The following is a 25162-nucleotide window of genomic DNA, read 5'->3' as shown; positions in this document are numbered from 1 at the left end:
CCGACCGATATGAATACCTCTCCTCAGTACAGCACTCCGTGAACAATGGGCTGCCATTCCCCAAGAAACCTTCCAGCACCTGTCTGAACATATACCTGCGAAGAGTGGAAGCTGCTATCAAGGCTAAAGCTGGGCCAACAGCATACTGAATTCCAGCATGACCGATGGAGGGCGCCACGAATTTTTAATTAATTTTCAGCCAGGTGTCCGGATACTTTTGACCACATACTGTATGTGATATAAATAGTTGTATCTTTTGATTACAATGACTTAGAATTTTCACTTTTTAAATCGCCAAAGCACCGTAGAACTTAATATATGACAAATTGCAACTTGATACGTCTACTTGTTCCTGAGAAGAAGTGTTCTTAACACAGACAGAGGGAGACAGACAGCTGGATGGACGAACAAGTGGCCCCGTAAGTGTTCCGTTTACACCCATTAGGTACGGAACCCTAAAATTAACGAACTCAGTTAAACGAGATGGTGTATGGGGTTATGAGAACACAAAAAGGGGTTATGAGTACACATGGAAAATGAAAGGAATAGAAAAGCTACGTACTATACCCTACTGAGTAACTGTATTCATATTAGAGATCACAATATTAATGTAAAAGTAATTAGATGTGTTCATACAAGCCGGCTGGAGTGGCCGAGCGGTTCTAGGCGCTACAGTCTGGAACCGCGCGAACGCTACTGTCGCAGGTTCGAATCCTGCCTCGGGCATGGATGTATGTGATGTCCTTAGGTTAGTTAGGTTTAAGTAGTTCTAAGTTCTAGGGGACCGATGACCTAAGATGTTGAGTCCCATAGTGCTCAGAGCCATTTGAACCATTTCTTTGTTCATACAAACTGAGAAGATAGAAGAATTTACATTTGTTGCACTATGTTCCTAGACTCGCTTAAGATAATGTTTCTTGAACGTCTCAGATTCCCTGCAGCAAGCATGCACGAGGGGGACACTTGCTAACGCAACGACCGACCGTACGGGGAAGACGCGCATCAGTCTTCAGTGCCTCATTGTGATTATTTTCTCCTTATACAATGGTCAACCCAAATAAATAATAATATGCAGTTAACTGATATTCTTCGATTTTTACAGAAATTAATTACACTACTGGCCATTAAAATTGTTACACCAAGAAGAAATGCAGATGATATACGGGTATTCATCGGACAAATATATTATCCTAGAACTGACATGTGATTACATTTTCTCGCAATTTGGGTGCATAGATCCTGTAAAATCAGTACCGAGAACAACCACCACTGGCCGTAATAACGGCCTTGATACGCCTGGGCATTGAGTCGAACAGAGCGTGTACAGGTACAGCTGCCCATACAGCTTCAACACGATACCACAGTTCATCAAGAGTAGTCACTGGCGTATTGTGACGAGCCAGTTGCTCGGCCACTATTGACCAGACGTCTTCAGTTGGTAGGAGATCTGGAGAATGGGCTGGCCAGGGCAGCAGTCGAACATTTTCTGTATCCAGAAAGGCCCGTACAGGACCAGTAACACGCGGTCGTGCATTATCCTGCTGAAATGTAGGGTTTCGCAGGGATCGAATGAAGGGTTCAGCCACGGGTCGTAACACATCTGAAACGTAACGTCCACTGTTCAAATTTGCCGTCAATGTGAACAAGAGGTGACCGAGACGTGTAACCAATGGCACTCCTTACCATCGCGCGGGGTGATACGCCAGTATGGCGATGACGAATACACGCTTCCAATGTGCATTCACCGCGATGTCGCCAAACACGGATGCGACCATCATGATGCTGTAAACAGAACCTAGATTCATCCAGAAAAAATCACGTTTTCTCATTCGTGCACTCAGGATCGTCGTTGAGTACACACGATAAACCGCAATCGCGATAGGCTACAATCCGACCTTTATCAAAGTCGTAAACGTGATGGTACGCATTTCTCCTCCTTAGACGAGGCATCACAACGAGGTTTCACCAGGCAACGCCGGTCAACTGCTGTCTGTATATGAGAAATGGGTTATAAACTTTCTTCATGTCAGCACGTTGTAGGTGTCGCCACCGGCGCCAACCTTGTGTGAATGCTCTGAAACAGGAATCATTTTTCATATCACAGCATCTTGTTGTTGTGGGTTAAATTTGGCTCTGTAGCACGTCTTCTTCGTGGCGTAGCAATTTTAATGGCGAGGAGTGTAATTATTTATTTCGTATTTCTTTTATGCAGTGAGGTACATGAATAACTGATATAATTTAGTTGTTTCAAAAAAATAATTATTTGCGTATCTAATTACGTGTACAAAATAGACTTATATTACCGTCAACTATATTTTCGAGTCGGAAGTAGAATACTTCCCCAATCTGCCACTGGCGTACCCATTAAAATGCCAGTGCAAAATGGCACCTGCTTATCAGGGCTGGTTGACATACTAAAGGGTTAACTAAGTTTTTTTTTGAAATGCAATTTTGTATATTATTTGGTATCATTTGAAAACTGCCCCCCCCCCCCTCTCTCTCTCTGTCTCTCTCTCACACACTCAGTCTCTCTCTTGCGGGACGTTGGGCTGAAGCCCCAGTTGTGTTCCCCTAAATCTGGCCACGAACTGTTACCTTGATGTCTCCAGTAACACACAAAAGGGCGCTGCTGGGTCTAAGAGCACTGTTCTACTCATCTCCCGACTCTGGAGTGATTCAAATGTGCAGTTTTCTCTAAGAGTGGTGTATATTAGAATGACTAGAACGGAATCACGCATTGCTACTTTGACATCGTCATTCTGATCCTGTCTGCCTGTGGATGTTCAGCTCAAAACAACCAAATTAATTAAGTGTTACTCGGTTAAAATACCTAGGATAGGTAACACAGCATGAGGAAGCTACACACAGGTATGTTTCCCATCGGATAACTAGCATAACGACATGTTGGAAAATTAAGCAAAGCTGCCCTACGACTGACGACCTCCGTTCAACTCTGGACCCCAACCCCCGGGCTCTTATCCCCCCTAACTGGGGCCCTGCCTTTTATTCAAGAGTATGCCTGTAACTTAAAATCCTGCCTGGAGTCGAGACCTTGCCCGCGACTCACAGCCCCACTGTGACTCCTGGACCATCGCGGTTCAGGTCTGTTCAGGACTCTCATTCCTCACAGCTCTCAACTGCCACGGCTCACGGCACAAGGTGCTCACGGCTCACAAGATTGGTCGGTCGATTCAGAAGGGGACCAAGCAGCGAGGTCATCGGCCCTATCGGATGAGGGAAGGAAGTCGGCGGTGCCCATTCACAGAAACCATCCCGGCATTTTCCCGAAGCGATTACAGGAAATCGTGGAAACCCCCCCCTCCCCGCCCCCCCAATCAGGATGGCCAGATGCGGGTTTGAACCGTCGTCCTCGCGAATGCCACTGCAGTGTCCCAAGCAATGCGCGACCTCGCTCGGTAGCTCATCAGACATGGTTCCCATACCCTGTGACAGCCATGACACGTGACCCATGTGACACCTGACTGCTTCACCCAGGCCTGCCGGCGTCGGGTTTCCAGGGCACACTCACTCGGTGGTCCCTAGCCATTGCCAGTGCTGTGCTTTCACTGCACCTTGTCTTGGATGAACGCCTCTTCTCTTTCTCCAGTAAAACAATGGCTGCAGATTTGCTACTTGTTTGGCACGGTTTACAGGTAGATTGGCAATGTAGGTACTAGAAATTCTTGCTTCAACTGAGTTTTATTCTGTAGCTGCTCGGAGCCAGAGCTTGCATATTATGAAACAATGTTTGTATCAGCACTGATACAAAAACAGACATTATTGGCAAGCTGATGCCTACTGAATGGGAGAAACAAACGTAGTCCAATGCAAAGATAATACCAAGATACTGAGCAACACCTTGTTGACCCATATCCAGTTAACCGAAATCGGCGTTCCTAAAATATAGTTCAGTGATTTTATCTTTCATCAAAATAAAATGACCGTGATGAACTCTTATGGTGACCACAAAATACATAGCGTTCTGAGAGACTAAATATAATGAACTGGCCGAATGATACGGCCCCCATAACGAGTGCCAAAAGTGATCTCCATGTACCTAGTATAGCAAACAAGTTCTGAAACAAATACTGCTTTCAGAGTTGATAAACAATGCATGTTGGTGTATGATGTTTCAAAGTAGCTGCCAGTACCTGGAGTGGGCTTATGCTGCGCCAGGAAGTGCTGTGGCGAGCTTACCTGGTGGAGCCTGTTGATGACCACGACGGCCGTGTGCTCCACGCAGCTCTTGAGCAGTTCCAGCTCCAGCTCCTTGCACTTGATGGGGATGTCGACACGTCGCTCCACTACAGGACACTCGCTAGGTCGCATGGTCTCTGTAACCACAAAATAAACCAGTGACCACCACACATAAACAGCTTCCATTTATATCAGTAGAGCATATATATATACAGGATTATTTCAAATGATTGAAGCGATTTCACAGCTCTACAATAACTTTATTATTTGAGATATTTTCAAAATGCTTTGCACACAGATACAAAAACTCAAAAAGTTTTTTTAGGCATTCACAAATGTTCGATATGCGCCCCTTTAGTGATTCGGCAGACATCAAGCCGATAATCAAGTTCGTCTCACACTCGGCGGAGCATGTCCCCATCAATGAGTTCGAAAGCATCGTTGATGCGAGCTCGCAGTTCTGGCACGTTTCTTGGTAGATGAGGTTTAAACACTGAATCTTTCACATAACCTCACAGAAAGAAATCGCGTGGGGTTGAGTCGGGAGAGCGTGGAGGCCATGACATGAATTGCTGATCGTGATCTCCACCACGACCGATCCATCGGTTTTCCAATCTCCTGTTTAAGAAATGTCGAACATCATGATGGAAGTGCGGTGGAGCACCATCCTGTTGAAAGATGAAGTCGGCGCTGTCGGTCTCCAGTTGTGGCATGGGCCAATTTTCCGCGGGCTACGCGTGAATCTTGCCCGCACGCGTTCGACCGTTTCTTCGCTCACTGCAGGCCGACCCGTTGAGTTCCCCTCACACAGGCATCCAGAAGCTTTAAACTGCGCATACCATCGCCGAATGGAGTTAGCAGTTGGTGGATCTTTGTTGAACTTCGTCCTGAAGTGTCGTTGCACTATGACTGACTGATGTGAGTGCATTTGAAGCCGACATACGCTTTCTCGGCTCCTGTCGCCATTTCGTCTCACTGCGCTCTCGAGCGCTTTGACGACAGAAACCTGAAGTGCGGCTTCAGCCGAACAAAACTTTATGAGTTTTTCTACGTATCTGTAGTGTGTCGTGACCATATGTCAATGAATGGAGCTACAGTGAATTTATTAAATCGCTTCAATCATTTGTAATAGCCCTGTATATCACCTGAGTGTAAATGACAGCTCCGCCGAAGGGGTGCCATTTTATAGCTTGTGTATGCAAAACTAATGTTCATTATTACCACTGCTGATTGCTAATACTGTTCATTATTACCACTGCTCACTGCTAGAATTAATGCCGCCTGACAGCACTGCAGGTATGTGGTGCAGTAAGGAAGTACATTCAGAGGTGACCAAAGCCGTGGGACTGCGATGTGCACGCAAACAGTTGCCGGTAGTAGCTATTGAAGGCACGAGGTATAAAAGGGCCGCGCGTTGGCGGAGCTGTCATTGGTACTCACGTGATTCACGTGAAAAGATTTCACACGTGATTGTGGCTGCGGAATGGTAGTTCGAGCTACACTCATCAGATTTTCCATTCCAGAATCGTTAGGGATTTCAATTCTCCGCAATCCGCAGTGTCAAGAGTGTGCCGAGGTTATCAGACTTCAGCCATCACCTCTCACGACAGACAACGCAGTGTCACACGGCCTTCACTTAACGACCGAGACCAGCGGCGTCTGCGTAGAGTTGTCGGGGCTAACAGACAAACAGCACTGCGTGACGCAAGCGCACGAAATCACTGTAGGACGTACGACGAACGTATCCATTAGGAGAGTGTGGCGAAATTCGACATCACTGGGCTATGGCAGCAGACAACCGACGCGGATGCCTTTCATAACAGCGCGGCATCCTCTGCAGCGCCTCTCCCGGGCTCGTGACCATATCGGTTGGACCCCCAAACGACTGGAAAACCATTCCTGGCCAAACGAGTGCCGATTTCAGTTGGTAAAGCTGACGGTAGGACTAGACCGTGGCGCAGAGCCCATGAAGCCACGGACCCAAGTTGTCAGCAAGGCGCAGTGCATTCTAGTGGTGGTTCCATAATGGTTGTTGTTGTTGTTGTCTTCAGTCCTGAGACTGGTTTGACGCTGCTCTCCATGCTACTCTATCCTGTGCAGGCTGCTTCATCTCCCAGTACGTACTGCAACCTACATCCTTCTGAATCTGCTTACTGTATTCATCTCTTGGTCTCCCTCTACGATTTTTACCCTCCACGCTGCCCTCCAATACTAAATTGGTGATCCCTTGATGCCTCAGAACATGTCCTACCAACCGGTCCCTTCTTCTTGTCAAGTTGTGCCACAAACTCCTCTTCTCCCCAATCCTATTCAATACCCCCTCATTAGTTATGTGATCTACCCATCGAATCTTCAACATTCTTCTGTAGCACCACATTTCGAAAGCTTCTATTCTCTTCTTGTCCAAACTATTTATTCTCCATGTTTCACTTCCATACACGGCTACACTCCATACAAATACTTTCGGAAGCGACTTCCTTACACTCAAATCTATACTCGATGTTAACAAATTTCTCTTCTTCACAAACGCTTTACTTGCCATTGCCAGTCTACATTTTATACCCTCTCTACTTCGACCATCATCAGTTATTTTGCTCCCCAAATAGCAAAACTCCTTTACTACTTTAAGTGCCTCATTTCCTAATCTAATTCCCTCAGCATCACCCGACTTAATTTGACTACGTTACATTATCCTCGTTTTCCTTTTGTTAATGTTCATCTTATATCCTCCTTTCAAGACACTGTCCATTCCATTCATCTGCTCTTCCAAGTCCTTTGCTGTCTTTGACAGAATTACAATGTCATCGGCGAACCTCAAAGTTTTTATTTCTTCTCCATGGATTTTAATACCTACTCCGAATTTTTCTTTTGTTTCCTCTACTGCTTGCTCAATATACAGATTGAATAACATGGGGGAGAGGCTACAACCCTGTCTCACTCCCTTCTCAACCACCGCTCCCCTTTCACGCCCCTCGACTATTATAACTGCCATCTGGTTTCTGTACAAATTTTAAATAGCCTTTCGCTCCCTGTATTTTACCCCTGCCGCCTTCAGAATTTGAAAGAGAGTAGTGGTTCTATAATGATATGGACTCTGCTTACATGGAATGGACTGGGCCCTGTAGTGCAACTGAACTGATCATTGACTGGCAATGCTTATGTTCGGCTACCTGGAGACTATTTGCAGCCATTCATGGAGTTCACGTTCGAAAGAACGATGGAATTTTTATGGAGGACAATGTACCACGAAACCAGGCCAAAGTTTTTCGCAATTGATCTGAACAACATTCTGGAGAATCCGAGCGAATTTCGCCTCCCAGATCGCACGACATGGGACGTTATTGGGAGGTCAGTTGGTGCATAAAATCCTGCACCGGCGACAGTTTCGCAGTTATTGAGAGCTGCAGAGGCATTATGTCTCAGTATCTCTACAGGGCACATCAAACGACTTGTTGAACCCATGCGAGGTCGAATTGCTGCACTACGCTGGGGGTCAGACACGGTAAAGCAGGTATCCCATGACTTTTGTCGTCACAGTGTATAAGCAGAGCGGAGACGAAATGGGGAATATTTCCACTACTGGCCATTAAAATTGCTACACCACGAAGATGACGTGCTACAGACGCGAAATTTAACCGACAGGGAGAAGATGCTGAGATATGCAAATGATTAGCTTTTCAGAGCATTCACACAAAGTTGGCACCGGTGCCGACACCTACAACGTGCTGACATGAGGAAAGTTTCCAACCGATTTCTCATACACGAACAGCAGTTGATCGCCGTTGCCTGGTGAAACGTTGTTGTGATTCCTCGTGTAAGGGGGAGAAATACGTATCATCCATCACGTTCCCGACTTTGATAAGGGTCGGATTGTAGCCTATCGCGATTGCGGTTTATCGTGTGTACTCAACGACGATCCTGGGTGCACGAATGAGAAAACGTGATTTTTTCTGATGAATCTAGGTTCTGTTTACAGCATCATGATGGTCGAATCCGTGTTTGGCGACGTCGCGGTGAACGCACATTGGAAGCGTGTATTCGTCACCGCCATACTGGCGTATCACCCGGCGTGATGGGATGGGGTGCCATTGGTTACACGTCTCGGTCACCTCTTGTTTGCACTGACGGCACTTTGAACAGTGGACGTTACATTTCAGTTGTGTTACGACCCGTGGCTCTACCCTTCATTCGATCCCTGCGAAACCCTACATTTCAGCAGGATAATGCGCGACCGCATGTTGCAGGTCCTGTACGGGCCTTTGTGGATACATGAAATGTTCGACTGCTGCCCTGACCAGCACATTCTCCAGATCTCTCACCAATTGAAAACGTCTGGTCAATGGTGGCCGTGCAACTGGCTCGTCACAATAAGCCAGTGACTACTCTTGATGAACTGTGGTATCGTGTTGAAGCTGCGTGGGCAGCTGTACCTGTACACGCCATCCAAGCTCTGTTTGACTCAATGCCCAGGCCTATCAAGGCCGTTATTACGGCCAGAGGTGGTTGTTCTGGGTACTGATTTCTCAGGATCTATGCACCCAAATTGCATGAAAATGTAATCACATGTCAGCTCTAGTATAATATGTTTGTCCAATGAATACCCGTTTATCATACGCAGCTCTTGTTGGTGTAGCAATTTTAATGGTCAGTAGTGTGAGGATATGAGGGCATAGAGAGGTAAATCCTGAGACGTAAGTGACTTTGACAAGGGACACATTGCTGTAGCCCAGTGCTTGGGAAGGAACATCTTGGAAGTGTCATAGGTGATTGGCTTGGTCATGTGGTACAGTGGTGAGCATGAATGGGAGATGGTTAAATGATGGTACAACCACGCGTTAGCGATAAAGTGTTGGACATCGACGCCTTGTGACAGAACGTGGACGAAGCCGTATACATACAGTGAAGTTACACAGGCGGTAATGGGTGACAGATGTACCGGTGGAGTACAAGGCTGCTTCGGAACACACCTTCCAGCAGACACTGTGGAACAGGAGGCTCCGCAGCAGACTCGTATGTGTTCGAAAGTTGACCCAACGACATCTTCAATTAAAAATAGAGTGCGCACAGTGTCAAGGAGTCTGGACCTTGGAGCACTGGAAAGATGTCGCCTGGTCAGATATATTACGTTCCTTGCAACATCGGGTCTACGGTTGTATCTAAATACCCAGTCACCTGTGCGAAAGACTGCTCCGCATGTTCTGTTTGGTGGGGGCAGTAATTTGCTGTGGGGGGCACACACCTGGCCTTCCATGGGGGCACCGTGACAGCTGTGGACTGCGTGAACATTACCGTGGACAACGTGCACCCCTGAAACTTCCTGGGAGATTAAAAGTGTGTGCCGGACCGAGACTCGAACTCGAGACCTTCGCCTCTCGCGGGCAAGTGCTCTACCAACTGAGCTACCGAAGCACGACTCACGCCCGGTACTGACTGCTTTACTTCTGCCAGTACCTCGCCTCCTACCTACCAAACTTTAGAGAAGCTCTCCTGCGAACCTTGCAGAACTCGCACTCCTGAAAGAAAGGATATTGCGGAGACATGGCTTAGCCACAGCCTGGGAGATGTTTCCAGAATGAGATTTTCACTCTGCAGCGGAGTGTCCGCTGATATGAAACTTCCTGGCAGATTAAAACTGTGTGCCGGACCGAGACACGAACTCGGGACGTTTGCCTTTCGCGGGCAAGTGCTCTATCATCGGAGCTACCGAAGCACGACTCACGCCCGGTACTCACAGCTTTACTTCTGCCAGTACCTCGTCTCCTACCATCCAAACATTACAGAAGCTCTCCTGCGAACCCTGCAGCCCTTCGTGCTTGTCTTCGCCGACGTGGGATGGCATCTTCCAGGAGGATATCTGTGTGTGTTAGAAAAACCAGAATGGTGCTACAGTGTGTGAAGACTGCAAATTCTGAATGGTTTTATTTTCTATATTTCTTTTCCTTTCGTTTTTTGCGTCACTGAAATAGTACAACAAAATATATTTGCCGATTTAGTAATGCAATATTTCAATTTCAAACAAATTTTTCTAATAACTATACTAATTAGAACCAGTGTACATGAGAGAGAGAGAGAGAGAGAGAGAGAGAGAGAGAAAGTGATACACTGACAGTGTGTCGAACAGAGCGTGATTGTGAGAGTTCGGGTGGCCAGTAGCCACAGAGAATTGTTATGGCACAGAATAGCAGGGGTTAGAAATAAGATAATTTTTTTTTATAAAAACTCACTGAAATTGCCTCGGGTAAATTCACGTCATGCTGGAGCACAGAAGGATGCAGGAGGCGAGGCAGTACGTCGCAAGTGGGTCAGGTCGACGACACTGTCTGCCGAGTAAGGAATAAGCACTCAGCAGAAAAGAGGGAGCGAGACAAGCATATTCGTTAGCTCCCAAACTCCATCATTTTATAAGAGCACATAGCGAGGGACTGACACAGCAGTTCTAAACGCAGCAGAGTGAGGAGGGTACTTGCGGTCATTACGACCCGAACTTCGCGTCGTAGACTCTCTTCAAACACTCCAACTGTCGAGCTCTTTTCATGAGCCGATCAATAGGATCGGTGGGTGGCATTCACAGTAATAGCACTCGATTTCATGATTACGATACTGTAGTGCTGCAACAGCATTGAAGCACTATGCCTCGTCGACGTGTGCATCGTCAACGCCGCCACCGCATACCTGTCTACAAACACATAATAAGCCTCGGAAATAAACTTGGCATAAATGGAACCGCACAAAGTGTTATACTCAATGGACCAATTTTTTTCCATGGATGTCGAGTTAATTTCAGTCTTGATGCTGGCACAGGGACTATCGGAAGTGGATGGTTCACTCTAGCTATTGTCCGATGTGAGAATGCCTGCCTACCTGGACTCGAATCTTTCGCCGACCGAGATGTCATCGCTTACAAGACCTGGCATTGTGGAATAGATGCCAAGTCCCAGTCTAGACTTAGTTATGTATATAGTAATATGCCTTCTACATTGTATATATTGTGTTGGCAGAAGAGCCAACACCGTGTAGCTAGAGGAGGCCGAAATGCACGCGTTAAGCTCACGCAGACTGGCGTGAGGTCTGGAACAGTTAAAGGAGTTGAGTCTAATAAATAAAGTTCGAAGCTCTTGGAATACTTAACTGTAATCCATAATTGGTGTACATCGCTCTTGACTGTACAGGTTTTACCATCTCAATATTAACTGGTAATGGCGCCTTGCTCGGTCGTAGCAAATGACGTAGCTGAAGGCTATGCTAACTATCGTCTCGGCAAATGAGAGCGTATTTGTCAGTGTAGCTTCGCTAGCAAAGTCGGCTGTACAACTGGGGCGAGTGTTAGGATCTGTCTCTAGACCTGCCGTGTGGCGGCGCTCGGTCTGCAATCACTGACAGTGGCGACACGCGGGTCCGACGTATACTAGCGGCCCGCGCCCGATTTAAAGGCTACCACCTAGCAAGTGTGGTGTCTGGCGGTGACACCACAGTATACCCGCTCCTGTCGTAAAGTTAGTAGTGATGAAAAAATACACGTACGGATGAAAGGGTGTTCACTACACTACAGCACTGTAGTAGGCTCCAGCACAGTCTATGAACCAGCCGAAGATGATGGCTGCCTTCACCTGATGAACTACTTTCTTCTCGCCGCCTACCGTCTACGGATGGAGAAACTGTCTTCCGACGCCACATCGCCCAGTGCTGCCAGTACCGGACTTCGACGCGCAAGCCACCGACAGGGCCTCGTGAGGGCCCACGTTCGTGTTCAACGACCGGGCGCCTTCGGGTGCTGAAACCTGCCAGGGGGTGAGGAGGGCATCACCGGAGCACGCGGCTACAGACACCAGGCAACCCGCCCGGTCGCCGCCAGCGTCGCTGACGTCCCTGCTGGGCGTGCAGACGCGGAGCTGACTCGACGGACGTCAGCTAGAATCCAGAACGTGGCCGAGCTGGCAACGGCCGAGGCTGCTGCAGGAGAACGACGACTTGCACAAACATTACGAATAGGTAACTGTACTGAAGTAACGGTTCACTGGCGTCGCTCACGCTCCAAAGATTCCCAACAGCTATCCTGACTTCATACCTAGATACACCGAAGAGCCAAATAAATTGGTACACCTGTCTAATATTGTAGCGCCCCCTTCATCACGCAGATGTGCCACAACACGACTTGGCACGGACTCGACTAATGTCTGAAGTAGTGCTGGACGGAACTGACACCGTGAATCCTGCAGGGCTGTCCATAAACCCATAAGACTACGAGGGGGTGGAGATCTATTCTGAACAGCACGTTAAAAGGCATCCCACATACGCTCAATAACGTCTGTGTCTGGGGACTTTGGTGGCCATCGGAAGTGTTTAAACTCGGAAGAGTGTTCCTGGAGCCACTCTGTAGCAATTCTGGACGTCGGGTGTCGCATTGACCTGCTGGAATTGCCCAAGTCCGTCGGGATCCACAATGCACATGAATCGACGCAGGTTCTTACGTACGTGTCACGTCTCAGAGACGTATCTAGACGTATCAGGGATCCCATTTCACTCCAACTGCACACGCTCCACAGTCCCCTGCTGACATGCAGCGTCCACGGATTCATGAGGCTTTCTTCCTACCGCTCGATAGAATTAGAAATGAGACTCGTCCGACGAGGCAACATGTTGCCAGTTATCAACAGTCGAAAATCGGTGTTGACACGCCCAGGCAAGGCGTAAAGCTGTGTGTCGTGCAGTCATCTAGGGTACACGAGTGGGCCTTCGGCTCCGAAAGCCATATCGGTGATGTTTCGTTGAATGGTTTGCAAACCTGCACTTGTTGATGGCACAGCACTGAAATCTGCAGCAGTTAGCGGAAGGGTTGCACTTCTGTCACGCTGGGCGATTCTCTTCAGTCGGCGTTGGTCCCGTTCTTGCAGGACCATTTTCCGGCCTCAGCAACATCGGAGATTTGATGTTTTGCCGGATTCCTGATATTCACGGTTCTTGTTGTGGTCTTCAGTCCTGAGACTGGTTTGATGCAGCTCTCCATGCTATTCTACCCTGGGCAAGCTTCTTCATATCCCAGTAACTACTGCAACCTACATCCTTCTGAATCTGCTTAGTGTATTCATCTCTTGGTCTCCCTGTGGTGTCACCGCCAGACACCACACTTGCTAGGTGGTAGCCTTTAAATCGGCCGCGGTCCGTTAGTGTACGTCGGACCCGCGTGTCGCCACTGTCAGTGATTGCAGACCGAGCGCCGCCACACGGCAGGTCTAGAGACACTTCCTAGCACTCGGCCCAGTTGTACAGCCGACTTTGCTAGCGATGGTTCACTGACAAATTACGCTCTCATTTGCCGAGACTATAGTTAGCATAGCCTTCAGCTACGTCATTTGCTACGACCTAGCAAGGCGCCATTACCAGTATATTGCGATTCGCTCTTCAGACCGATATACACCAATTATGGAATAAAGTTAAGTATTACTACAACTACGTACTTTATTTGCTATATTAATAACCTTGTAATGTTCCAGACCTCACACCAGTCTGCGTGAGCTTAACGCGTGCCTTTCGGCATCCTCGCATAGTGACTTGGCTGTCTTGCCAAGTCACAACACTCCCTCTACGATTTTTACCTTCCACGCTGCCCTCCAATACTAAATTGGTGATTCCTTGATGCCTCAGAACATGTCCTACCAACCGATCCCTTCTTCTAGTCAAGTTGTGCCACAAACTTCTCTTCTCCCCAATCCTATTCAATACCTCCTCATTAGTTACGTGATCTACCCACCTAATCTTCAGCATTCTTCTGTAGCACCACATTTCAAAAGCTTCTATTCTCTTCTTGTCCAAGCTATTTATCGTCCATGTTTCACTTCCATACACGGCTACGCTCCATACAAATACTTTCAGAAGCGACTTCCTTACACTCAAATCTGTACTCGATGTTAACAAATTTGTCTTCTTCAGAAACGCTTTCCTTGCCATTGCCAGTCTACATTTTATATCCTCTCTCTACTTCGACCATCATCAGTTATTTTGCTCCCCAAATAGCAAGACTCCTTTACTACTTTAAGTGTCTCATTTCCTAAACCAATTCCCTCAGCATCACCCGACGTAATTAGACTACATTCCATTATCCTAGTTTTGCTTTTGTTGATCTTCATCTTATATCCTCCTTTCAAGACACTATCCATTCTGTTCAACTGCTCTTGCAAGTCCTTTGCTGTCTCTGACAGAATTACAATGTCATGAGCGAACCTCAAAGTTTTTATTTATTCTCCATGGATTTTAATACCTACTCCAAATTTTTCTTTTGTTTCTTTCACTGCTTGCTCAATATACAGATCCCTTTCATGCCCCTCGAGTCTTATAACTGCCATCTGGTTTCTGTACAAATTGTAAATAGCCTTTCGCTCCCTGTATTTTACCCCTGCCACCTTCAGAATTTGAAACAGTGTACGCCAGTGACCGGTGTCAAAAGTTTTGTCCAAGTCTACAAATGCTAGAAACGTAGGTTTGCCTTTCCTTAATCTAGTTTCTAAGATAAGTCGTAGGGTCAGTATTGCCTCACGTGTTCCAATATTTCTACGGAATCCAAACTGATCTTCCCCGAGGTCAATTACACTCGTGAAATGGTTGTACGAGAAAATCCTCATTTCATCGCAACCTCGGAGAGGCTGTGTCCCGTCGCTCGTGCGCCGACTATACCACCACTGTCAAACCCACTTAAATCTTGATAACCTGCCATTGTAGCAGCGGTAACCGATGTAACAAGTGCGCCAGACACTTGTTGCCTCATAAAAGTGTTACCGACGGCAGCGCCGTATTCTACCTATTTACATATCTCTCCATTTCAATACGGACCCCTATACCGATTCCTTTGGCGCTTCAGTGTGTAACTATACTGTACGCGACGGTCGATCCCCCACCGAGACTGCACACACTCCTTTTCCCTTATCCTACTTCAGAGCGAAGTCTCGTTACGCCTGACGGCGTCACCTTTGCCGAGACGCCAGACAAGAGCGTAAAATACGAAAAAGGAAACCCGCCTTTTTTTGTCCGTGATAGGGCTCGGGCTTCCTTCGGTCCGGGGGGGAGCCGCCGCTGGCAAGCCGCCCACATTCACACGCGGCTACCAGAGGACTGAATCGTCGGCGTGTTCGTGGTGCTGCTGGTGATGACGATGATGATGATACAGGCATACGGTATCCACACATCTTTAGCGCCCATACTAAAAGAGTTGGGAAGCCAAGGCGAAATGGCTGCAGGAAAAATTAGAGCAAATCGAAAAAGGAATGGTTCTCGAAAGGACTGATTCAGGATATAGAAAAATAGAAACAACCTTTAGTGAGATTAAAACCACAGGCGTCAACATTAAGAGTGTAAGAGGAATTCCACTGTTGAATGCATAGTAGAGGCAGAGAGTAGGTTGAAAACGTAGGAGGGCGTGCTAACACGTAACGGCTTCGAATGTTTTACGTGAAAATTCTTGAAGCTTTCAAAATAAATGTCTTTTTCCAAAGCTGTTTCACGGAGGAAGACTGCACTGTAGTTCCTTCTCTAGATTGTCGCACAGATGACAAAATGGTAGATATCGAAATAGACAACAGAGGGATAGAGAAACAATTAAAATCGCTCAAAAGAGGAAAGGCCGCTGGACCTGATGGGATACCAGTTCTATTTTACACAGAGTACGCGAATGAACTTGCCCCCCTTCTTGCAGCGGTGTACCGTAGGTCTCTAGAAGAGCGTAGCGTTCCAAAGGATTGGAAAAGGGCACACGTCATCCCCGTTTTCAAGAAGGGACGTCGAACAGATGTGCAGAACTATATACCTATATCTCTAACGTCGATCAGTTGTAGAATTTTGGAACACGTATTATGTTCGAGCATAATGACTTTTCTGGACACTAGAAATCTACTCTGTAGGAACTAGCATGGCTTTCGAAAAAGACGATCGCGTAAAACCCAGCTCGCGCTATTCGTCTACGAGACTCAGAGGGCCATAGACACGGGTTCCCAGGTAGATGCCGTGTTTCTTGACTTCCGCTAGGCGTCCGATACAGTTCCCCACAGTCGTTTAATGAACAAAGTAAGAGCATATGGAATATCAGACCAATTGTGTGACTGGATTGAAGAGTGCCTAGATAACAGAACGCAGCCTGTCATTCTGAATGGAGACAAATCTTCCGAAGTAAGAGTGATTTCAGGTGTGCCGCAGGGGAGTGTCGTAGGACCGTTGCTATTCACAATATACATAAATGACCCTGTGGATGACATCGGAAGTTCACTGAGGCTTTTTGCGGATGATGCTGTGGTATATCGAGAGGTTGTAACAATGGAAAATGGTGCTGAAATGCAGGAGGATCTGCAGCGAAATGACGCATGGTGCAGAGAATGGCAATTGAATCTCAATGCAGACAAGTGTAATGTGCTGCGAATACATAGAAAGAAAGATCCCTTATCATTTAGCTACAATATAGCAGGTCAGCAACTGGAAGCAGTTAATTCCATAAATTATCTGGGAGTACGCATTAGGAGTGATTTAAAATGGAATGATCATATAAAGTTGATCGTTGGTAAAACAGATGCCAGACTGAGATTCATTGGAAGAATCCTAAGGAAATGCAGTCCGAAAACAAAGGAAGTAGGATACAGTACACTTGTTCGCCCACTGCTTGAACACTGTTCACTGGTGTGGGATTCGTACCAGATAGGGTTGATAGAAGAGATAGAGAAGATCCAACGGAAAGCAGCGCGCTTCGTTACAGGATCATTTAATAATCGCGAAAGCGTTACGGAGATGATAGATAAAGTGCAGTGGAAGATTCTGCAGGAGAGACGCTCAGTAGCTCGGTACGGGCTTTTGTTGAAGTTTCGAGAACATACCTTCACCGAAGAGTCAAGCAGTATATTGCTCCCTCCTACGTACACTCCTGGAAATGGGAAAAAGAACACATTGACACCGGTGTGTCAGACCCACCATACTTGCTCCGGACACTGCGAGAGGGCTGTACAAGCAATGATCACACGCACGGCACAGCGGACACACCAGGAACCGCGGTGTTGGCCGTCGAATGGCGCTAGCTGCGCAGCGTTTGTGCACCGCCGCCGTCAGTGTCAGCCAGTTTGCCGTGGCATACGGAGCTCCATCGCAGTCTTTAACACTGGTAGCATGCCGCGACAGCGTGGACGTGAACCGTATGTGCAGTTGACGGACTTTGAGCGAGGGCGTATAGTGGGCATGCGGGAGGCCGGGTGGACGTACCGCCGAATTGCTCAACACGTGGGGCGTGAGGTCTCCACAGTACATCGATGTTGTCGCCAGTGGTCGGCGGAAGGTGCACGTGCCCGTCGACCTGGGACCGGACCGCAGCGACGCACGGATGCACGCCAAGACCGTAGGATCCTACGCAGTGCCGTAGGGGACCGCACCGCCACTTCCCAGCAAATTAGGGACACTGTTGCTCCTGGAGTATCGGCGAGGACCATTCGCAACCGTCTCCATGAAGCTGGGCTACGGTCCCGCACACCGTTAGGCCGTCTTCCGCTCACGCCCCAACATCGTGCAGCCCGCCTCCAGTGGGGTCGCGACAGGCGTGAATGGAGGGACGAATGGAGACGTGTCGTCTTCAGCGATGAGAGTCGCTTCTGCCTCGGTGCCAATGATGGTCGTATGCGTGTTTGGCGCCGTGCAGGTGAGCGCCACAATCAGGACTGCATACGACCGAGGCACACAGGGCCAACACCCGGCATCATGGTGTGGGGAGCGATCTCCTACACTGGCCGTACACCACTGGTGATCGTCGAGGGGACACTGAATAGTGCACGGTACATCCAAACCGTCATCGAACCCATCGTTCTACCATTCCTAGACCGGCAATGGGAACTTGCTGTTCCAACAGGACAATGCACGTCCGCATGTATCCCGTGCCACCCAACGTGCTCTAGAAGGTGTAAGTCAACTACCCTGGCCAGCAAGATCTCCGGATCTGTTCCCCATTGAGCATGTTTGGGACTGGATGAAGTGTCGTCTCACGCGGTCTGCACGTCCAGCACGAACGCTGGTCCAACTGAGGCGCCAGGTGGAAATGGCATGGCAAGCCGTTCCACAGGACTACATCCAGCATCTCTACGATCGTCTCCATGGGAGAATAGCAGCCTGCATTGCTGCGAAAGGTGGATATACACTGTACTAGTGCCGACATTGTGCATGCTCTGTTGCCTGTGTCTATGTGCCTGTGGTTCTGTCAGTGTGATCATGTGATGTATCTGACCCCAGGAATGTGTCAATAAAGTTTCCCCTTCCTGGGACAATTAATTCACGGTGTTCTTATTTCAATTTCCAGGAGTGTATATCTCGCGAAGAGACCATGAGGATAAAATCAGAGGGATTAGAGCCCAGACAGAAGCATACCGACAATCCTCCTTTCCACGAACAATACGAGGCTGGAATAGAAGGGAGAACCGATAGAGGTACTCAAGGTACCCTCCGCCACACACCGTCAGGTGGCTTGCGGAGTATGGATGTAGATGTAGGTTAAAACATACTTTACTAACGTTGTACGTCTTTATACTTCATGTCCACATATATATTTCTTAGACGAACACGTTTCTCCCAACGAGACATCAGTTCGTTGATACCGCCACTATAGGACGTTCGACACTTTTTGACGGGCCATGACTTCCCCTCTGAGTGCACCGCTTCATCACTATCAGAGCGATCTCCTCAAAGGAGGTGGAAATCTTTTGTTCACAAAATCACAGGACCCAGTTGTATCCATGGTAGAAAAGTACCTTAGAACAGTACGTAAATGTTTATATCGCAATCTTAAACTTCCAACTAGAAATATTACGAAAGATGACTCCATTTTTTAATAAATCAGTTTTACGACATTTTAAAATATGTATGTAATATCATAGCAGTCTGCAGCTGATCATTCCATTATTACATATATCACCAGTGGCAAATAAAGTTAATATAAGACAGACAGACTGAATTTAGTATAGGTGGATACTTGCAGTCGAGTCACAACTCACATATCGATATGATGCCGCAATGCCAAAGACCTTCACAACATCGTTGACTTTGAAACCACTGTGCTAGTACCACCTTAGCCCATAGAGGGCATACTGAGTCTATATCGTCTGTACAGTTATTTTAAAGCTTTTAATTGATATTTGATACAATATTTAAGAAGTTCCATGGTTGTAAAGCGATGTTTTATACATATCTATTTTTATGTTATTATGGTACTTTTTTTTACGATTATGTGAACCCGTTTTACACTGATTGGTTGACGTGAGGTAGAGGGAGCATCTTCGTATGTAAGGGTATGCCCGTCACTTGCTGGCACCAGTTGACATCACAGCAGCTGAGAAGAGTGCTCCACCTGCCATCTTCGAAGGATGCCATGGGTATAACAAGTATTACTGTATTTTATCCTTATAAGCATTTTCTCATGTTTTACTGTCAATCTAGTAAGGTTTCTATTACTTTCTAAATTAAATTACAGGTCTGATGATGGTCATGTGATATGACCGAAAGCGGTGACCTATGTTCTTGTAGGATACGTAGTGCGATCAAGACTGAATTTTAAAATGAAAAATTTCTTCAACATTTTTTGATCGCTGTTCCAAAAATGTTTATTAAAATTTCCTCAAAGGTGTTCTTTAAGTTACGGAAACACGACCAAGTTGATACAGCACGGAGGATGATCTCTGGCAGTGAACACAAGGCGTCGGATTGTTGCAGATGTGGCAGCGGTCGTGTGTGGTCTGATGACACTGTCAGAGGAAGTTCTCCACGTGTGGACCAACTCATGGAATACGAAACTCGCTTACAGCCCGCTGCTTCTCACACACCGACACAGCAGTGTTACACACCGCCATGTTACACGCTACAATCCGGAGCCCTCTAGCGGCAGAGTGCTGCAAATATGTACAGATGAAGATTGAAAGACGTAGAATGTAAATAACGTCTGTTTTGTTTAAAAAGCTTTAAAACGAGTCACGTAAAAAATTCGGAAGCATTACTTTTCGTAGTACGCCCATGTACTTTTAAGATCTGTACGTGAAGGCCGAATTGTCTCATGACGTCATAGAAGAAGAATCGGCAGTCGACACGGAAGAAATTGAGAATCGCCGGCCGCTGTGGCCGAGCGGTTCTGAGCGCTTCAGTCTGGAACCGCGCGACCGCTACGGTCGCAGGTTCGAATCCTGCCTCGGGCATGGAAGTCTGTGGTGTCCTTAGTTAGGTTTAAGTAGTTCTAAGTTCTAGGGGACTGTTGACCTCAGACGTTAAGTCCCAAGTGCTCAGAGCCATTTGAACCATTTTTGAAACTTAAGACCCAGAATTTGAGTCACAATTTACAAAGTATTCTGATGTGTAGTTCCTGTATAGAGAGTAGAGGCTGCATCGGTCTGAGGACGATCGAGTGCGATCACAACTAATCGTACCCTGTACAGTGTGCAGCTGAGGCGGATAAACGAATGATGCACAGCGTTTTTGAAATATCAACGCAGCTGCTGAATTCTGTCGCGATGAGTTATGTGGCCTACAGTAAAACTGGTGCCGTGTTAGGCGGTGAAAGACGGCTTACTTTACTGAACTGCAAATTAAAAATTAAAATTAATGAGAAACTGACGTAAAACCGAATTTCAGAAGGAATGCTAATATCAAAATACAAACGACGCAAACACGACTCACGGATTAAGCCTTACGACTGTTCCAGTCTGGCCGACTGCTGGCTAGAAGGCAGTACGACGAGCGATCTATGATCGTGGAACACGTGGATGGCGTGTCGCTGGTCGCTCCAGCCGTTACTGCCAGTAGATGAAGCCCGATGACGCCACCGCTTATCCAAGTGGCTCCTATCTGCCCTGACCCCACTCCACACCTCCGTAACACAAAAGGAAATCTGAAGAGGTAACAGGAATCAAACATCAGTCCTTCCGCACCACTAACACTTTTTTCCCCTTTTCATCTCTTCGTCGTCTTTCTTCTTCAGCAAGATTGGTTCCCTCCAGACGTCGCATGACGTCTCCCGCAGTCACATCTACATCTACATGACTACTCTGCAATTCACATTTAAGTGTTTGGTACATGGTTCATCGAACCACAATCATACTATCTCCCTACCATTCCACTCTCGAACAGCGCGCGAGAAAAACGAACACCTAAACCTTGCTGTTAGAGCTCTGATTTCTCTTATTTTATTTTGATGATCATTCCTACCTATGTAGGTTGGGCTCAACAAAATATTTTCGCATTCGGAAGAGAAACTTGGTGACTGAAATTTCGTAAATAGATCTCGCCGCGACGAAAAACGTCTTTGCTTTAATGACTTCCATCCCAACTCCGTATCATATCTGCCACATTCTCTCCTCTATTACGTAATAATACAAAACTGGCTGTCCTTTTTTGCACCCTTTCGATGTCCTCCGTCAATCCCACCTGGTAAGGATCCCACACCGCGCAGCAATATTCTAACAGAGGACGAACGAGTGTAGTGTAAGCTGTCTCTTTAGTGGACTTGTTGCATCTTCTAAGTGTCCCGCCAATGAAACGCAACCTTTGGCTCGCCTTCCCCACAATATTATCCATGTGGTCTTTCCAACTGAAGTTGTTCGAAATTTTAACACCCAGGTACTAATTTGAATTGACAGACTTGAGAATTGTACTATTTAACGAGTAATCGAATTCCAACGAATTTCTTTTGGAACTCATGTGGATCACCTCATACTTTTCGTTATTTAGCGTCAACTGCCACCTGCCACACCATACAGCAATCTTTTCTAAATCGCTTTGCAACTGATACTGGTCTTCGGATGACCTTACTAGACGGCAAATTACAGCATCATCTGCGAACAACCTAAGAGAACTGCTCAGATTGTCACCCAGGTCATTTATATAGATCATGAACAGCAGAGGTCCCAGAACGCTTCCCTGGGGAACACCTGATATCACTTCAGTTTTACTCGATGATTTTCCGTCTATTACTACGAACTGCGATCTTCCCGACAGGAAATCACGAATCCAGTCGCACAACTGAGACGATACCCCATAGGCCCGCAGCTTGATTAGAAGTCGCTTGTGAGGAACGGTGTTAATCACGACACCATTAACAAAATCTGAGTACTCGCGCTTCCTTTTCACCCCCACCCCCCGCAATCTTGGAATTACGCAGAAGTCAAAATCGCGAAATAAGAAAGACACAGGTAACGCTGTACAGAATGAAATCGAAATTATGTGGCTAAAAGCTGGCACCACGAATGCCTACATGAACAAGGACACACTAAATGAAGATTTACAGGCAACGCACTTTGATGATGATGATGATTATTATTATTTGAGGTGAGGGGCGCTCAAAATCATGGCCATCAGCGCACTGACGGAAAGTCACCATGCTAATCTCATGGGTGGGGACGAAGGCTGTCCCCACATGCGAAGCAGTTTATAATGTATTAAAGTCTGTCTCCCTTCCACCTCAATTTAGGGGCCTGGCAGTTCACAAAATTTCACCAGTCTTGTAACACTGGAATCAGTATCTGTGAGGATGGTGGGCAGATCTCCAGCGAGACTTAGGACTGCCCTAATACCAGTATATAGGACACACGTTGCCAAAATATGCTGAACTGAAAGCGGCACACCACAAACTTCACAGAACGGTGTATCCTCCCGCCGAAGGAGGAAGCCTTGGGTAGAAGGGCTGTGTCCGATCCGCAGTCTGGTGGGCAGAACCTCCGTCCAGCGGTGAGGCTGACACTAAGTCCGCCAAGTCTTTGCGGTCGATTTGAGCGACCGTAGTTTGTTTTCTCTCACCTGCAACCATTCAGTCCCCCACATACGCACGATGCGTCTGTCAGAAAATGAGATCATGGCGTGCAAAGGGGTGGGCCATTTACGGACATCACCATCCTTACACGCTCACTCGGCCGCCTTGTCGGCCATATCGTTTCCCCATATCTCGATGCGGCCAGGTACCCAGCAAAAGATCAACTCCTCGCCACGGTGTTGGAGCCGCTGTAAGCAGTCATGGATGAGCTGAATCAGCTGGTCTACCGGATACATTTCGTGAATTGCTTGCAGTGCACTAAGCGAGTCGGAACAGACAGGAAACCTTGTACGGTGATGTCTGCAGAGCCATAAGCATGCCATATAACTCCGCATCATAGCGCACTTTGAGGTAGGTAACTTGTCGTCTCCTACACAGTCTGACTATATACACCGCTGGCCATTAAAATTGCTACAACACGAAGATGACGTGCTACAGACGCGAAATTTAACCGACAGGGAGAAGATGCTGTGATATCCAAATGAGTAGCTTTTCAGAGCATTCGCACAAGGTTGGCGCCGGTGGCGACACCTACAACGTGCTGACATGAGGAAAGTTTACAACCGATTTCTCATACACAAACAGCAGTTGACCGGCGTTGCCTGGTGAAACGTTGTTGTGATGCCTCGTGTAAGGAGGAGAAATGCGTACCATCACGTTTCCGACTTCGATAAAGGTCGGATTGTAGCTTATCGCGACTGCGGTTTATCGTATCGCGACATTGCTGCTCGCGTTGGTCGAGATCCAATGACTGTTAGCAGAATATGGAATCGGTGGGTTCAGGAGGGTAATACGGAACGCCGTGCTGGATCCCAACGGCCTCGTATCACTAGCAGTCGAGATGACAGGCATCTTATCCGCATGGCTGTAACGGATCGTGCAGCCACGTCTCGATCCCTGAGTCAACAGATGGGGACGTTTGCAAGACAACAATCATCTGCACGAACAGTTCGACGACGTTTGCAGCAGCATGGACTATCAGCTCGGACACCGTGGCTGCAGTTACCCTTGACGCTGCATCACAGATAGGAGCGCCTGGGATGGTGTACTCAACGACGAACCTGGGGGCACGAATGGCAAAACGATATTTTTTCAGATGAATCCAGGTTCTGTTTACAGCATCATGATGGTCGCATCCGTGTTTGGCGACATCGCGGTGAACGCACATTGGAAGCGTGTATTCGTCATCGCCATACTGGCGTATCACCCGGCGTGATGGGATGGGGTGCCATTGGTTACACGTCTCGGTCGCCTTTTGTTCGCTTTGACGGCACTTTGAACAGTGGACGTTACATTTCAGATGTGTTACGACCCGTGGCTCTACCCTTCATTCGATCCCTGCGAAACCCTACATTTCAGCAGGATAATGCACGCCCGCATTATGCAGGTCCTGTGCGGGACTTTCTGCATACAGAAAATGTTCGACTGCTGGCCTGGCAAGCACATTCTCCAGACCTCTCACCAATTGAAAACGTCTGGTCCATAGTCACAATACGCTAGTCACTACTCGTGATGAACTGTGGTATCGTGTTGAAGCTGCATAGGCAGCTGTACCTGTACACGCCATCAAAGTTCTGTTTGACTCAATGCCCAGGCGTATGAAGTCCGTTATTATGGCCAGAGGTGGTTGTTCTGGGTAGTGATTTCTCAGGATCTATGCACCCAAATTGCGTGAAAATGTAATCACATGTCAGTACTAGTATAATATATTTGTCCAGTGAATACCAGTTTATCATCTGCATTTCTTCCTGGTGTAGCAATTTTGATGGCCAGTAGAGTATATAGGAGGCTACTGTAAGTGCAGTAACATCAGCTGTCCTTACGTGTCTGCCACTGTATAAGCGCTGTATTCACTACTTTGAATCGTATCAAGTAGCACGTATCAACCAATAAAGCAATTTTCACAAATAGCTAAAGTTCGAAAGTCAAAGAGTTTAGAGCTTTTTCGGAGAGTAAATATTTTCCTTTATTCGCGTAATTTTCTTGAAATTAGTATCTTGTACCGCACGCTTTCTAAAGTAACCTATGCAGCTCCTCAGGTTTCAGGCTAGCTTATTACTAAATGTCATCGAAATCGGTGCAGCGTGTTAGCAATAATAAACACAAATACCATCGATGATACAGCAGTTTTTCACGCATATCGTTGTTTGTGACGTCATATTTCCTGAA

General features: G+C 47.1%; 1 protein-coding gene across 2 annotated transcripts in view; it reads right to left on the bottom strand.

Moving 5' to 3' along the window:
• Window positions 1-25162, bottom strand: part of LOC126106308 (proteoglycan 4-like) — a 452483-nt gene that overhangs the window by 364645 nt on the left and 62676 nt on the right. For both annotated transcript variants that reach the window (XM_049912527.1, XM_049912528.1), the window contains one exon: window positions 4198-4334. In XM_049912527.1, coding sequence (XP_049768484.1) covers window positions 4198-4329 — 132 coding nt within the window. In that variant the 5' untranslated portion in view covers window positions 4330-4334. The remainder of the gene's footprint in view (window positions 1-4197; window positions 4335-25162) is intronic.

Source organism: Schistocerca cancellata, chromosome 10 (genome assembly GCF_023864275.1).
Source record: "Schistocerca cancellata isolate TAMUIC-IGC-003103 chromosome 10, iqSchCanc2.1, whole genome shotgun sequence".
Lineage (NCBI taxonomy): Eukaryota > Metazoa > Arthropoda > Insecta > Orthoptera > Acrididae > Schistocerca > Schistocerca cancellata.
Note: the sequence above shows the minus strand (reverse complement) of the source record. Positions and strands in the feature narration are given on the sequence as shown.